At 60.3% G+C, this 14,682-nt stretch overlaps 1 protein-coding gene and 1 long non-coding RNA gene across 3 annotated transcripts; one reads left to right on the top strand and one right to left on the bottom strand.

Moving 5' to 3' along the window:
• The first annotated feature begins 4,689 nt into the window (after nucleotides 1–4,689).
• Nucleotides 4,690–5,553, top strand: CALML5 (calmodulin like 5). Its single transcript, XM_031444802.2, has one exon. The coding sequence runs from the start codon at nucleotides 4,882–4,884 to the stop codon at nucleotides 5,326–5,328; it is 447 nt and encodes a 148-aa protein (XP_031300662.2). The 5' UTR covers nucleotides 4,690–4,881; the 3' UTR covers nucleotides 5,329–5,553.
• A 202-nt stretch (nucleotides 5,554–5,755) lies between these two features.
• On the bottom strand, nucleotides 5,756–11,004 carry LOC116150555 (uncharacterized). Of its 2 annotated transcripts, none has more exons than XR_010377909.1 (3): nucleotides 10,216–11,004; nucleotides 7,226–9,778; nucleotides 5,756–6,902 (listed from the first exon to the last, which is right to left on the bottom strand). It is a non-coding gene; the product is annotated as an uncharacterized LOC116150555 (long non-coding RNA). The 2 variants fall into 2 exon arrangements; XR_010377910.1 differs by lacking the exon at nucleotides 5,756–6,902 and having other exon boundaries at nucleotides 6,909–9,245; nucleotides 9,391–9,778.
• Nucleotides 11,005–14,682: the final 3,678 nt, after the last annotated feature.

The following is a 14,682-nucleotide window of genomic DNA, read 5'->3' as shown; positions in this document are numbered from 1 at the left end:
CATTCCGACTGCAGACATTGGGCAGGACCCCAGCTCTGTCTCTGGGACCCGCCCGGGATGGGAGCCCTCAGAGGCAGGGTCACAGCCCTCCTTTTGTCCACTCCTCCGGCCGCCCTGGAACACAGGCTCCCTCTGCGGAAACAGCTCCAACAGCTCCACGGGGGCAGGGGCATCGGGGCTGGTCCGCCTCCCCCCTCAGGTAGCAAGGCGGCAGCGCGGCCCCCGCCCGGGTGGGGCGATGAGCTTGTCAGGCTGGGGTGGAGCCGGTCCTGCCACCCCAGTTCCAGGACCTGACCTGGTTGAAGCCGGCGCCCCCGCTCAGCCGTGCCAGTGCTCCTGAGGACAAGCCGGGTTGGTGGGGGGCAGCACCACGTGGTCTGCAGCCGGGCGCCACCTTGTTTTGCTGGGCGCACTGTGCTCTCTCCTCTGGGCTCTTCTGTAAGTGGCGTCAGCGACGTCTGAGAGGTGGAGGGAAGACCCGTGAAGCGGGGCCACCGGCCTCAGGGCGAGCGGTGGGCGTGACCAGCGAGGGAAACACAGCCAAGGGGGACGGCACCGGCCGAAGCACCTGCCCGAGGCCCCCTGGGCGGGCGCGCTGTGACAGGCTGCCCGGCACACGCGTTGCCTCTGGCCACTGGCGTTCCCCTCCGCCTAGCTCTACAACGCTGGGCGGTGAGGCATGTGACGCGCCTTAGAGAGACTTCCCTCCAAGGTGGTCACAGTTAGAGGCCCCGTGCTTGCAGGGCTAAGGGTCAGCCCCCTGGGGAGACACTGACGAAATCACTGCTTGCAGAGCGTGCTGGATAACAAGTCCATCGTCACGGGCCGGGCACGTGCGTGGACTGTGGACAGAGAGCCACCTGTGTCCCGCCAGCCTCCTGACAAGTCCAGGCAAAATGTGGGCCCTGAAAACACAGCAGCCCTGGCCGCAGCCCTGGCCGGCAAACGGCTGTGAGCACAGAGTCCCAGACACACAGACACATGATATGATGTCTGCCCCCAGCAGCCCCACCTCTGCTTGGGCGGGGGCCTGAAGTGGACAGGTGACCCCCAACTTCTGGGCATTTCCTGGAAAATGATGTTTATCCATCAGGTCTGCTCTGCGGTTCCCCGCTGCTCACGTAACCCCCCGGCAGCCTGTAAAGCAGGCGCTGTGTGGTCCCCCTTAAAAGGGGGCGGTGTCACCCGCCCCAAGAGTGGGGAGCCAGCTTGGCCCCACAGCTGCCGGTTCCAAAGCCAGAGATGAACCACCTGTTGCACGGCCTCCAAGGGCAGGGGTGGGGCGGGGACTTGGCATTCAGGACACGGGCACCTCGGGGCTTGGGTGCAGGCTGCACGATCTCGCCGTGTCTACTGCTCACCCCGCGTGGGCGGCCGCGATTCCCACACAGGGCAAGGTCCAGGCAGGGCCGTCCCTGGGGGGACTGGCTCTAGGGGAGGGACAAGCAGGTCCCTGCAAGTTGGGGGAGCCAGAGGCACCCCCAAGACCCATGTAGCAGGTTCCCCAGTGTTTTGCCCACAGAGCCCAACAGCAGTGGGAACGCAGGGGTCTGCTCCCGGGTCAGTCTCCCGGGACACCCGAGCCTCACACTGGCTCTGCGGGCCTGGCATTGTACACCTCCTCCCAACACACATGAATCACATGCCCACACGCACAGTCACACGCGTGCACGTGCATATCACACACGTGCACACATGTATCACACACACAGTAATGCCTGCACATCACACCCATACTCACCGTCACACACGTATCACACTCTCATGGCGACTGCTTGATGCTGTCCGCACATGATGGGTCCCCTATGGACTGACCGGCCACCTTAGAGGGGTTCACGCTTCCTGTAACATCTACAGGGGTGTCACCCTCCTCCAGGAAGGGGACCCCCTCCTCCCCCAGGACCAGGGCTGCTCTCACTGGGAGGAGACGAGCATCCCAGGGAGATAAAGTAACTGGGGCAGGGGAGGGAATGAGGCCTGGGCGGGAGAGCTGACCTCTGACGGGTGACCCCAAAAGGCTTGAGCTCCCCTGCCAAATCCGCACCCTCTCTGTCCTCCTTCCTCGGCAGACCTAGGACCCCCCAGCACAGCCACCCTGTGCCCTGGCCCCCCCATCCTCTCCCTTCAGACCACGCACCACGACGAGCTCCACGCAGAGAGACCGTGGCCCCCAGTGCATCCTTCTTTCCCCTTCTGTGCACGTGGGACACCCGGCAAGTGGCCTCCTCCAAACTCAGGCTCCTCCCCAGACGGACACCTCACCCCCTTACCTGGGGGGAGCCTCGCAGCAGGTGTGGCCTGTAAGAGATGCCCTGATCACGAAGCATCTCTGGTCTCTCCACTCCCTCCGCAGCCTGGGTGGGACCTTAACTAGGGGAAAAAAGGAGCTTAACTAGGTTTTGGCCGGAACGTCGAGCCTTCCCCGTTTTCCCAGCCTGAGTTCCACAGTCACTCTTGAGCGGCCATCCCTGCTGCCGGCCCAATGCCGCTGACCCCTTGCCCACTTCGGCAGAGGCTGGGCGGGAGGAGGCAAGAGCGATGTCAGGGCTGATCCACCCTGAAGAGAGAAAGCCTGTGTCAGGGAGGAACAGCAGAGAGGATACAGACGGGCTTGACCGGCGGTCAGGCTCTCCCCTGAGCTCCTGGGTGGTTGTGGGCACCGCGTGTGACCTCGAGACACCATCTCCACGTGGAGAGAACACAAGGTTACCTCCTGTCCCCCGGGCTGGATGCTCTTTCCAAACAGAAGCCCCTGCTCTGTGTGGGGCTGCATCTGCCCAGGCCCCGGGGCTGTGTCTGTGACAAACCTCTGGGCAGACAGCATCATCAATCAAGGAAGGAATCAGAGCGAAACTGAGCCAGGTTCCGCCCCCGGTGGGCACTTCCTCGGGCGCTGGTTTATACCGAGTGCAAACAGGACGTGTGTCACAGAACAGCAACACTGCCGCTGATCAGAGTTACTTCATCTTTGATCCTAAGGGCCCTGACCAGATGCGGTGGACCTTGTACCGTGTTTACAGGTGAAGACACGGATGCACAAGTTAAGCTCCCACGTCAGGGACAGAGTTACACCCGAGAGCTCAAGTCTCCTGTCTGGAGAGCTCTCCGTTTGCAGCGTTGTATTTCATACCAAGTAATGAGGGAATATTAAGCATCTTGGCTTTTAAATCAAGTCCTGCTAATAAGAGGAGGACATTTAAAAGATGTAGACTTAGATCTTCAAATATTCTGCTAAAAACCAAGTCAAGGGGCTGGGTTGATCCAGTGATTAGGAGCCCCGCCCTTCCTACCTCGCTTACGAAGTGGCTGCTTCCCGGTGCTGGTCTCCGGGGTGGACCCACGTTCTCCACCCGATGCTGTTGTCAGCTTCATGGAGAAATTGATTGCTTATTATGTATTGAGGTCTCTGTACTTTTCCAGCTTCAAGATGCCTTTACAGGAGCATGTGTCTGTCTCCAGCTGGGCCTCTGGGTGGCCGGGGGCGGGTGTGCGGGGCTGGGGGCTGGGGGCAGGGGGAGGTGTTTGCCTGGCTGCTGTCTAGGGAAGGACAGACTCCGAGGTCTGTCTGATGGGCTGAACCAGGAGGCTTGGAGCTGATGACATTTCTCAAGAGGAGAGAAGCTTGTTCCTCCCACCGAGGCAGAGGTGGGGGGAAGTCATAGGAATTTATAGGGACAGAGAGGGGATTTGCTTGAGAAAGTCACTGTGGGGCCTCAAGGCAAATGGCCCTTCCCAGCCTTGGGTGTCACTTCTGAGGGGACGGTCCCCGAGGCCCGAGCTCTTGGTCTAAACTCTGCTACTCAGGGCAGCGGGCAGAGGTGAGACAGAGTCCGGGCTGGGTTTCTGTGCTGACAGCTGACTTTGTAAACCCACGAGTCAGGCCAAGTTCGCAGTTTCAGCCGCCCCCTTCCACGTCCTCCCACCCCCAAGCATCTCCGGGGCTGGCCTGCTCCGGCCCCGTGCCCCTCAGCCTCCCCCCACCCCTCAGGCAGGACTCCTCTGGGAGTGCAGATGAACGGCCCCCTCCTTTGCGGTGTCTCTTCAGGGAAACCCGCACTTACAGACAGGATGGAATCAGAGGAATTGGGGGGCTGGAAGAGAAGTATTCTGCGGGGACAGAAGTCCTGCCCTCACCTCTGAGGTCACACTGAACATTCGTTCAACAATTCTCAGCACCACCTGTGCGCCAGGCCCTGCCTGCAATAGGCTCCCGCTTTCTGGAGAGCAAAGGCAGACAGGCAGCCAGCCGCATCCCCATCTAACACCTGCTGGCCACCCCGATGCGAGATGGACCAGAGGATCCGGGGAGAACCCCACTACGTTCCACCACCTTCCACCACCATCTGCCCCCCGCCAGCCCCGCCCTGCAGGACGAGCGCTGGACACAGCCCCCCCAACCCCGCGTGCTGTGTCTGCTGAGGGAGGCTCCCCTCCCCTCCCCAGCCTGTCCCTAAAATTGGGGGAGCCCTCTTGGGTGCCCCCCCACCAGCTTGGCCGGGGTCTCTGTGAGAGCCACGTGGGCAAGAGCTTCTGGGGCGCGGGGTCTGCGGTTGGGGCTGGGCGAGGCCGCCCCTCGCGGGTTCCCTCAGGCTCCTCCTGGGCGGGCCTGCCTCTCCAGTTCCTGCATTTCTTGTCCTCAGCTGGTCTGTCCCTCCCTGGGAGGAGAATTTTGCCCGAGGACGTGGGGTGGGTGGGGAACCTTCCTCCTCCTTCCGCTGGGATCTGCAGAAAAGGAGGGGGTTCCCGGCCCGTGGGAAGGCTGCCACCTGAGCTCCGTCCTCTGGCAGACGCAGCCTTGCGCCGCCACCGGTCCAGCCCTGACGTGAGCCCTTCTGGCTGGTTGGCAGTGAGCGCAGAAGCCCCGCGGCAGGTGTGGGCGACATGGCCGAGCAGCTGTCCGAGGAGCAGGTGGCCGAGTTCAAGATGGCCTTTGACAGTGTTGACAAGAATAGGGACGGTGTCGTCAACGTGGAGGAGCTGGGCGCTGTGATGCGGGCCCTGGACCAGGCCCCGTCAGAGGCCATGCTGAAGGAGTTCATCTCCCAGATGGACACGGACGGGGACAGCGCCATCAACTTCCAGGAGTTCCTGGTGGCGATGGCCAAGATGAAGGCCTTGGGCGGCAAGGGCCACCTGTGGGAGGCCTTCCGCGCCTTTGACCTGGATGGCAACGGCCGCATCAGCTTGGACGAGCTCAAGCAGGCCACGGCCAAGCTTGGGGTGACGCTTTCCCCGGAGGAGCTGGACGTCATGATCCGGGAGGCCGACGTGGACCAAGATGGGCAGGTGGACTATGAGGAGTTCCTGCACATCCTGGCCCAGAAGTGAGGCTGCCTCCTCCTGCTGCCGCCCAGGCCCCGCTTCCAGGGGGGACGCAGAGGGGCCGTCTGGGTCGTGGGTAGGATGCTGGGCCCCTCCCCGGCCTGGGTTCTGCGCTCTCCCCGGTGAGACTTCAAGTGCTCGTGGAACGGGTGTGCTCCCTACCTCACAGGGCTGTTGTGAGGAACCCTAAAGCATCGTGGTGGTCGGAATAAAAAGGGGTGTGAGCTCCAAGGGGGGTGCACTGTGCTTGAATGGGGGACACCCGAGGGCTCCAAGTGGTGGCTTTTGGGGTTGAGACTCCATCTCTTCTGCTCGGCCCTAGTGGGGGACCCACCTGGAGCAGGCCGCCCTCTGATGGATGAGGAGAGGGAGGGGGAGGGGTATTGGGGGGGAGGGGGAGGCTCCAGGCTCAGGCAGGGGCACCACCTGCACCACACACAGTCTATTGTCCTTTCACGTCGCCAGCTGTTCTTCAGACTCAAGTTGGAAGAAGGGGGGTGTGGGGGTGTGTGTGCTGTGCACACGAGCATGCCTCGCACCTGAGACACGGGGTCTCACGGGGCAACACGCTGAGCAAAGGTGGGGGCACCGGAGGCTCAGGTCCGCATCACCTGAAGGCAGGACAGTCAGGAAACCGAGGGACCAGAGGTGCTGGGACGGGTGAAGGGGAGGGGGTCGCACATGCAGGGGACATGGCTCAGGGAGGAAGGGGCCCCCAGGACCCGGACCCCCTGCTGCCCAGACCCTCTCGGCTGCGACCCCTCAGGGCCCCACCGTCGGGGGTGCTCTGAAGCGGCTTCCAGGCTGCGTGTGCACCCCGCGGAGGAGCTGGGGAGAGTCGGGGAGGTGGGGATGGGAGACGAGGGTGCGCCAACCACCCCCGCCCACCCTGATATCCGCTTGGGTTTGCGATATCGCTGGGTGTTTCCTGAACTGTATCCCAGCTTGTGCCGAGGCGATGGTTCTCAGCTCAGGGTGGGGAGAGGCAGACCCAGCTCGCCTGGGGGGTTATTGCAAAATAGCAATGCCTGGCCCTGCACCGCTCCCTTGTTCCGGCACGTGGCTGGAGGGTGACAGAGCTGCCTGGTTCGTCCCTGTGCAAGGGGAGGCGGGGCATGGAGGCATTGCTGCGGCATCGATGAAGTTTTTCTACTTGGTGACACACTCAGTGAGTCACTCAGTGTCCTGGGACCCCACACGGCTGCCCCGGTCATCCCAGCCCCATCCTCAGGGTCTGGCTGCAGTCCCCTGAGGCTGGACACGGTGAGGGGAGGTCCTGGGTTTGAGGACTGGGAGACAGAAAACAGAAGTTCCCGGACCCTGAGGGCGGGCAGGAGGGGTGGGTTGGGGAGGCAGGTGGGGCACCTGGTGGAGGTAAGACATGGAGATGAGGAGGTGGGGGACAGAAGCTGCTGCCCATCTGGTGTGTGGCCTGAGGGGGGCAGGGTGGCTGTGCCCGGGATGGGGGTGGCCCCCTCCAGAAAGTCCCCATCCTCTTAGGGACACAGGTCACACAGTCTGAGTTTCTAAATTGCAGATTCCTAAGGGCCACGCTGGTCCCGGATGAAGGTCTCCAGGCTCTGTGTGGAAAGGAGAAAAAGGTTTGGACGACACTAAATGCATTCAGATTTAAATTCTGAAACTATGCTTTCTTTACTTTCTGTATTAAGCATCCTTTCACGATGTGACTGGTGGCAGACGAGTTTTGTGAGTGTTCTTCCACGTACTTCCTCTGAAACATGGGGAATCTGACACGTGCCCCACGTTCATTTTGACCTTTTCCTGCCCCACGAGGCCCAAGTGTCCGAGAACCATGGCTCAGGTCTACTGAGTGTAAAACTGAATCTTTCCTTTAAAAAAAATTCTCTATTTTTCTGACTGTGAAGAACGATGAGACTCCTACCTGAGAACAGTGAACTCCATGTTCAAGACCACCGCTCCCTCTGGGGCAGGGGGCCGGCCGGCGCAGGGGGCCCCCATCTGGTGCCGCACTGTGCTGTTTTCCAGGCCGGCTGGTGGCTACACGCACACTATTCTATCCTCCGTGGTTTTGGCAGTGTGACGTCTTCTACTGCATGCAGTTCATGGAAGGTTAGAACTTACAGAAGGAAGGAGAGACGCCACCAGCAGCCCAGGGAGATGGGGGGTCTGCCACAGGTTTGCGAGGAGACCTTTGAGGCTTAACCCTGCTGAGCTGTTGCCCCAAGGCAAGAAGAAACCAGCAGAAACTTCTTTATCTGTTGTCCCGGGAACAGGACGGGGAGCTGTGTTGTCTGGGAGAGGAAGTGACTCACTCTGGGTCTCGGATGAGAGGAGGACCTGGGCTGGACTTCGGGGCTCCGAGGGCCTCCCCCACCTGCACGGCTGTTCTCCAGGGAGACCCCTGGGCAGCCTTGCCCCCCGAGGAAGTCACCCTGGGAGGGGGCCTGGTGGGAGGGCAGGTGGGGACCAAGGGCGGACGGTCTCCTTGCGCTGACCCTGCAGGAGCCACAGAGAAATGGCTTCACGCTGGCTCCAGACGGTCTGGACAACCTCGGAGGGCGGGGCCCAGTCACCCCCAGTCTAGACCCCGAGGGCAGTGGAGAGGGAGCCAGAAGTTCAGGTCGGGGCAACTGGTTCTCCGTAAGCCACTTCTCTGAAACTCCACTGGCCGAGGCTAGTTCTGCAAATAGTCAACTTGCTGGTATTTCCCAAAAACTTTTTAAGAGGATACTTTAAGGGTGAGAGCCGTGTCAGATGAGATGCTCTTAGCAGCTTTTGAGTCAGTTTCGCCGAGCCTGAGATTCTAGTTTCGTTCCGTTTGACGTGTGGCTCGGTTGCTTCAGTTGTTGTCACTTCACCTAAACGTCGAAACATAACTTGACAGGGATGAACGTTCTTGGTATCTTCTTTTTTTAGGCACATTATTGGGCCTAATCTTGGGGAAGGGGAGCTGGTTTGCTTCGTGACGGAGAAGCTGCGCACGCCTCCCACGCAAAGGGGGTAAGAACTGTGAGTGGGGCGGGCTCCCCGCTGACCTTCGGTGCAGACCGCGGCTCCGATGCTGCGTTCCCTGACGGTTAACTGGCTCAGAGGGATATTTTGCAAGGGTTTGAGGTATTTGGTAAATGCTCGGTGTCCGAAATATGAACCATACACACTGACATTTGAGCAGAACTGAACTGACGCGTCTACTGGGCTGGCTGTGGTGAAACAAAAACTAATCTCAGCTGAAGTAACAACTTCCCCCCAGTCCTTCAAGACATTAACTCTGGACGAATTATGTCACTTCTGGTCAAAGCAGTTTCAAATCCTATATCCTAAGTAACACGTTTTCTTCACCAAATTGCTCCTGGAGCTTTTACGTCCTACTTTATATCTGTTTCCAACAGGCCTCTTAAGGTCCTCTTTTAAGGTTCACATCAAATTCCTCCTTCTCCAGGAAGTGTTCCAGAACAAGACCCGGCACGCTGCGGACCTGCACTGCAGTGCACACTCTTGGTGGGAGTGACTGAATCTCTCGGTGCGAGTCTCACCGAGGTGCGTCTTGTATTACAATTCCTTGTGAACAAGGCCAAGTCTCCTTCCTCAGGACCCCAAATAAAACTCATCTACATTTACACGAGACGGTAAACCCCTTGGGCGCAGGGCGTGTGGATGCCTGGAGCGTGGCTGGTTTAGGAGACACCACCTGCACTAGGTGTCAGGGCCGGGGGGCTCCCTCCTCCGTGAGGTATCACCCCTACCGGGCAGAGATGGCGTCCGCGATGCCAACGGCATGAAGAGAAATCTTCACCGTGTCCCAGTCGACAGGAAGAAGGAAGGCCGTGACTGAGAGAGCAGGCGCCTGCCTTACGCCCTGTCCTCTTTGAACCGTGACAACGGTCTGTGCCTGGTCAGGAAATCCCAGCACTTCTGTGTCAGGCCCCGCGGGTTCTGCCTCTCTGGAGAACCCCATGGAGAGATACAAGAGGAAGTTTGTTATGGAAATTGGCTGTGTCAGGGGGGGCGGACAGGTCCCAGGATTGGCACCCCCAACTTCCCCCGCTAGCACAGACTCAGGGGAGCTGGGGTGGAGTTCAGTATAACCTGCAGCCTGAGGATCGAATCCGGCGGCTGACGGGGTCCCATCCTGATCTGAGTCTGAAGGCTCAAACTAGGAGTCCCATGTCTGCGGGCACAGGTAGGTGGGCGTCTCAGCCCAAAACAGAGAGCGAATTCACCCTTCCCTTTTGCCCCACTGGGGCCCGCCATGCCTTGGATAATGCCCCCCACACTGGGGACGGAAATCGGCTTTACTCAGTTCACCAGATCAAATGCTCATCTCTGCTGGAAACACCTCCCAGACACACGCAGACAGAAGGTTCCGCCAGCCCCCCGGGCCCCCACCAGCCCAGCCAAGACGACACATCAGATCAACCGTCACGAGTTCTCTTCCCTCGTGGAGGAGGGAAATCGCACATTCCAGGCCGTGTACCTGGTAGGACAAAGGTTTAAATGTTAGGCCTCCTGTGCCAGTGGGTAAGAACTCAGACCACTGCTTCTCTCTGCACAGTGCACCCCCTCCCCTGCCCCTGATGGGTCATGAAAAGCAGGTTCTCAGCAGAAACAGTACATTGCAGATTCTCAGGAATAACCTAGATAAATTACCCGGTCCCGTTTTCTCTGTAAACTCATCCAGGTTCTGAGTTTTCGGCTCACGAATGTGGCTGGCCGACCCCTCCTTCACCACGACTGCTCGGTGGTGACCCTCCAGCGGGTGCAGCCGGGCACCCAGGAAGCCAGGGCTTGCCCCCCACCGCCCCATCATCACCCCACCACACACACGTGACCTCGCTCCCTCCCCCCACGGTCCCCCTGGTGTGTCTGTAACCTGGGAAGGGGCCTGAGCGCCTGTGTGGGCTCCTCGCTCACCTGCAGCCGCCTGCCAGCTGGGATGCTCTCCTCTTCCACGCAGGAGCCCCGCCCAGGGCCGGGCACCACCTTTCCAGCCGCCTCTGCCCTTCTAGCCTGAGCCCACCTTTGCTCTAGGCCAGGATTCTCGGTCCTGGCTGCCAATGAAAGAACTGGAGAACTTTTGAAAAAGGCTGTGTTTGTGGGTCCCCCTGATGTCCCAACCCCACAATGTCCTGGGGGCCCAAGGGTTGGCCACCTGCTTTATGCTCCCGGGCACCTATGTGGCTGAGGCTGAGAGGCCAAGAGCACGAAGCATCTACTTGCCCTGGAGACCAGGGTTCACCCGGTGCCCCAGGCCCAGCCGTCCCTGGCCCACTGGGCAGGGAGCATGGGCCCTGCAGACCATGTGGGAGGCTTCCGGTCACACAGGTCAAGTCTGAGCCACCTTGTCTGGGGACACATAGGGGCCTGCTGGGTGACCCCACCGCTGCTCTGCCCCTCAGGGGCTCTGGGTGCCAGGAATGTCGCTGATCCCGGAGCTCCCACCTTTCTGCCTGGCCGCCTTTTGACTTAGATGGAAGTCAAATCTTGGGGAGGGAAGCTGAACACTCTCCCGCGAGTCTCCAGCGGGGACCGACCCACCTGTTTGCTCTGACTTCTGGCCTCTGGAGCTATGAAGACAGAGACACCAAGTCTGTGGTCATATGTTCCAGCAGCCACAGGAGACGAAACACACGGAGGTGGAAAGTGTCATGCAGTCACTCACAAGCGTGTGACGAGGAAGGCAGCGCACAGCTCCCCAGGGCGTCTACTGCCCGGCCTCTGAGGGCTCCGCCCACCCTTTGTCAACACATCTGGAAAACAAATGATGCAGCAATTGTGGTCTGTTTGCTACAAAAACAAAACACTCAACTTGGGGAGGAACAGGGGCACTGGGTGGGAGAAGGGCTGGGAGCTGTTGGACCTGAGGTTCTTAAAGACCCTCGGCTCTGAGGCCAGTGCAGAAGGACGGAGGCCTCCCAGGGACCCTGCAGTGACAGCCAGGGGTTTGTCTGAACACAGGGCTCCGTCCCCAGCCTCACTCTGCCTGCTGCTTCTGAGCAAGGAAAGGCAGGGCCTCCTGATTCCAGTTGCTCTTGGAGGTCTGGAAAGAGCCCAGTGGAAGAAGACCCCGGCCCAAGCCCTAGGTCACACACCTGCCTCCGAGGCGGAGCTCCGTTTGCCCCAGGCAAGGGCTCAGGTGGCAGGAGCTCCTGGACAGGAGGGCCCAACTGTGTCACTGGGGCTCAGCTGCTCCCTGGGGCTGTGCCCCAGCAAGGACTGGGGTCGTGGTCCTTGACAGAGAGGAAACGCTGGGAAGGCTGCGGGCGGTGGTGGGGGACCAGGACAGAGCCTGGCCCCGGGCCTCCCCCTCCTCCCAGCTCTCTCCCCTTTATCTCACTCCAGCTGCTCAGGCCCACGTCCCCAGCGGCCTGGGAGAACTCGGCTTCTCGAGCTCTAGAGGAACAGGCAAAAGCGGTGAGGTCTTACTCATGCCCACCACGGACGGGAGGGAGCAGAGCTGGCCTCGGCGCTGACCTTGAGCTAGACCTCGGGCAGAGCCCTCCGCCCCGGTTTTCTTGTTTGCCAAAGGGGTGCAGCAACAGCTCTTCCCCCGCGGGCCTTATTAAGCGGCGGGTCGAGTCCCAGCCAGGGCGGACCTGATGAAACGAGGGGCACGGGCGCGGGACGAGGCCTCGGCGGGGTGTCTTGGGTCCCTGTGAGTGTGCTCACAGCCCGTGGGCTTCCGGACCCCGCGCCTGAGAGGCCGCGCTTGTTTCACTCCTACCTGTGGGTGGGGCCTGACCGGCCCGTGGGGCGCTGCCCCCTCCCCGGGGCGTTCCGTGAGGCAGAGGGGATGTCCTGTCAGGAACCGCCGCCGTATCTGCTGGGGCCAGTGCGGAGGGGTGTTGGAAACAGCCCGTTATCGCTCCCCAGACAGTGCTGGTCTCTCGTCCCGTGGGCTGGCGCTGGCAGAAAAAGCAGGTCTTCAGCACGAGCTTTTTGACCGGAGGGATGTATTCGTGTCTGTGGTGACTGTTACAGGGAAAAGAGCGAGGGGAAAATGCACTGGCAGCTCTGAAAGGGCGTCCAGTCGGCCCAGCTTGGGGCCTGCACCACGTGGTGCCCGAGGCGGTGCTGGGACCTCACCCAGCAAAGGTAGCAGGAGGGAGCGGACCTCCCTCTCCGCGGCGAGGGCGTCTAAGGCAGGGCTTCCGTGCGACGTTTCGTTCTCAGGACACGTACTGTTTCCTTCTACTTATACGCAAGGGAGGCTGGCTCTCCACTTACCGTGGTCGTTTAAAGCAGTTGCTAAGTGGAGAGCGTGCAGGTTACAGAAATAGCAGGTGGAGAACGGTACAAGGAGTTGGACAGCGGCCCTAATAAACGCGGGACAGCAGACAGCTCACCTGGTGAACCTGCCCACCTCTGAAGGGGGGGCTTGGGCCAGGTCACCGCTGGAAGCTTCTCGTGTGCACAGAAGCCTACAGAGAAGTGTGGCGTGGAGCTGGAGGGAGCGCGCCCTCCCGATGTGTCCCTGCCGGCTCTTTTCTGCATCTTATTCTGCTGCCGTCCCTCCCAGCGCGGCGGGAGTGTGGCTGCAGAGGCTGGAGGCAGTCCCAGCTCTGAGAAGTGGTCTCTGTGGAGACTGGAGCAGGAGAAAGGCCATCTCCAAGGGCCGGGTGGCAAGAGCCCTGCTGGGGCCCAGGGGTGGGTGGGCAGGTGTGGAGTGTAGGGGCCCCCTGGGGAAGGCTGCTGACGCCACTCAGCCTGGACGTTGTCTCCTCAATGACATGCAAGAGCCACCAGAAGCATGAAGGACAGGCTGTTGGGGGAGTGACCGCTGGCCCGTCCAGGGGGCAGGGGTAGGTGGGGGTGGCGTGGGGAGTGGGTGAGGGAGCCGGTCAGCCTCGAAGCTGGTCCAAGGCACCGAGGTAGTGAGTGTGCAGGGAGAGGGGACCCGGACTAGAACGTCTACAGCCCTGAGGACCTCTCCTTTCTCACACTGTTGTAGTCAAGTTGCTGGGGAACTTCCCTTAAATTCACCTAAATTCCTTGAGCTTTAGTCATCCAGCTTGCCATTTCAGTGGCCTTCAGATATCTCACCGGCCTTCAGATATTTCAGCAGTGAAACACTTCAAAATCCCAGGAGGAAGTCTGCAGAGACATGGCTATTGATTAGTGGAACGTTGTCCCAGGAGTTCAGACGTAGGAGGGGAGCGTCGGGAGCTGGCTGTCCCCGCAGCTCCCTGGGGGACCGGTCACCAGTCCACTGCATCCATCCCGAGGCTTCTCCCTTGCAGAAGGGTGTGCGGCCGGCCACACGCTCTGTCCCGGACCTGCACCTGCCACCGAGCAGAGCTCCGGGACCCTGACTTCCGATCCCCATGGGTTCTCTGTCCTCAGCATCTTGACCCGCCCAGCACGCGTGTCCCTGTCACAGTCACCTGGGGAAGGAGGGCCCCGTTGCTGAGGGTCCCTGTCAGTCTGAGAAGCCTGCCGCACACCCGCCATGCCCCCCAAGCATCAAGAGTGCTGTCCAGCCTAAGAAAACCACGCCACCTGCAGCACCACGGATGGCCTGGGGGTCGTCATTCTAAGTGAAGTCAGCCGGAAAGAGAAAGAAAAACACCGTACGAGATCACTCATACGTGGAATCTTAAAAGAGACACGTGAACTTGTTTACAGACTCACAGACACAGAACATAAACTTACAGTTACCAGGGGGCAGGGGGTAGGAAGGGCTAAATTGGGAGTTCCAGATTTGCAGATACACACACTACTGTATCTAAAACAGATAAACAAGGTCCTACTGACGAGCACAGGGAAGTAGAGTCAACATCTTGTAGTAACTTATGAAAAAGAATATGAACAGGAATGTGTATGTACTTGTATGAACCATGCTGTGCCCCAGAGTTTGACACATCGTTGTAAACTGACTACATTTCAGTAAAAAGGAAAAAAGTGCCTGGCCTATGAGTTTAGGTCTGGTCGTTCCAACCCCCAGCCCCAGAGGCAGCGAGAATGCCCCCGGGCATTTTCTTGTGCTGCAGTGACAGAGGCTCATCGCACTTAGGACACTGAAGTTAAGGGAGCAGCAGGCGCTCGGGCTGCAGGGGTAAAGTCGCCAGGGCTTCTCGTGGGCGGCGGCCGAGCAGCCCTCACACCTGAACCAAACGTGTGGGTTTTCCGTGGCTCAGGCCTCCTGAGCCCGCCTCCACTCCCCCAAGGCGGCCTTCCGAGGCCCGGCTCTGCCTCGGGGTGACCCGGAGTCAGCTTTCCTCTTCCATCCGTCCTGAGGATTAAGCAAGATCATGAGTCGTGGTCTAAGTCCCTGCAAAAGGCTGCCCTTGGGCCTGGGGCTTCTCCCAGCCCCTCACGTCCAGGGACCTGCTGGGCCAACGGGGTCATGCTGGCCAGAGCCTGCACCCACTTCTCGACCGC

The sequence above is a fragment of the Camelus dromedarius genome, chromosome 26 (assembly GCF_036321535.1).
Source record: "Camelus dromedarius isolate mCamDro1 chromosome 26, mCamDro1.pat, whole genome shotgun sequence".
Classification (NCBI taxonomy): domain Eukaryota; kingdom Metazoa; phylum Chordata; class Mammalia; order Artiodactyla; family Camelidae; genus Camelus; species Camelus dromedarius.
The sequence above is the reverse complement of the archived record's forward strand: the minus strand, read 5'-3'. Positions and strand labels throughout refer to the sequence as shown.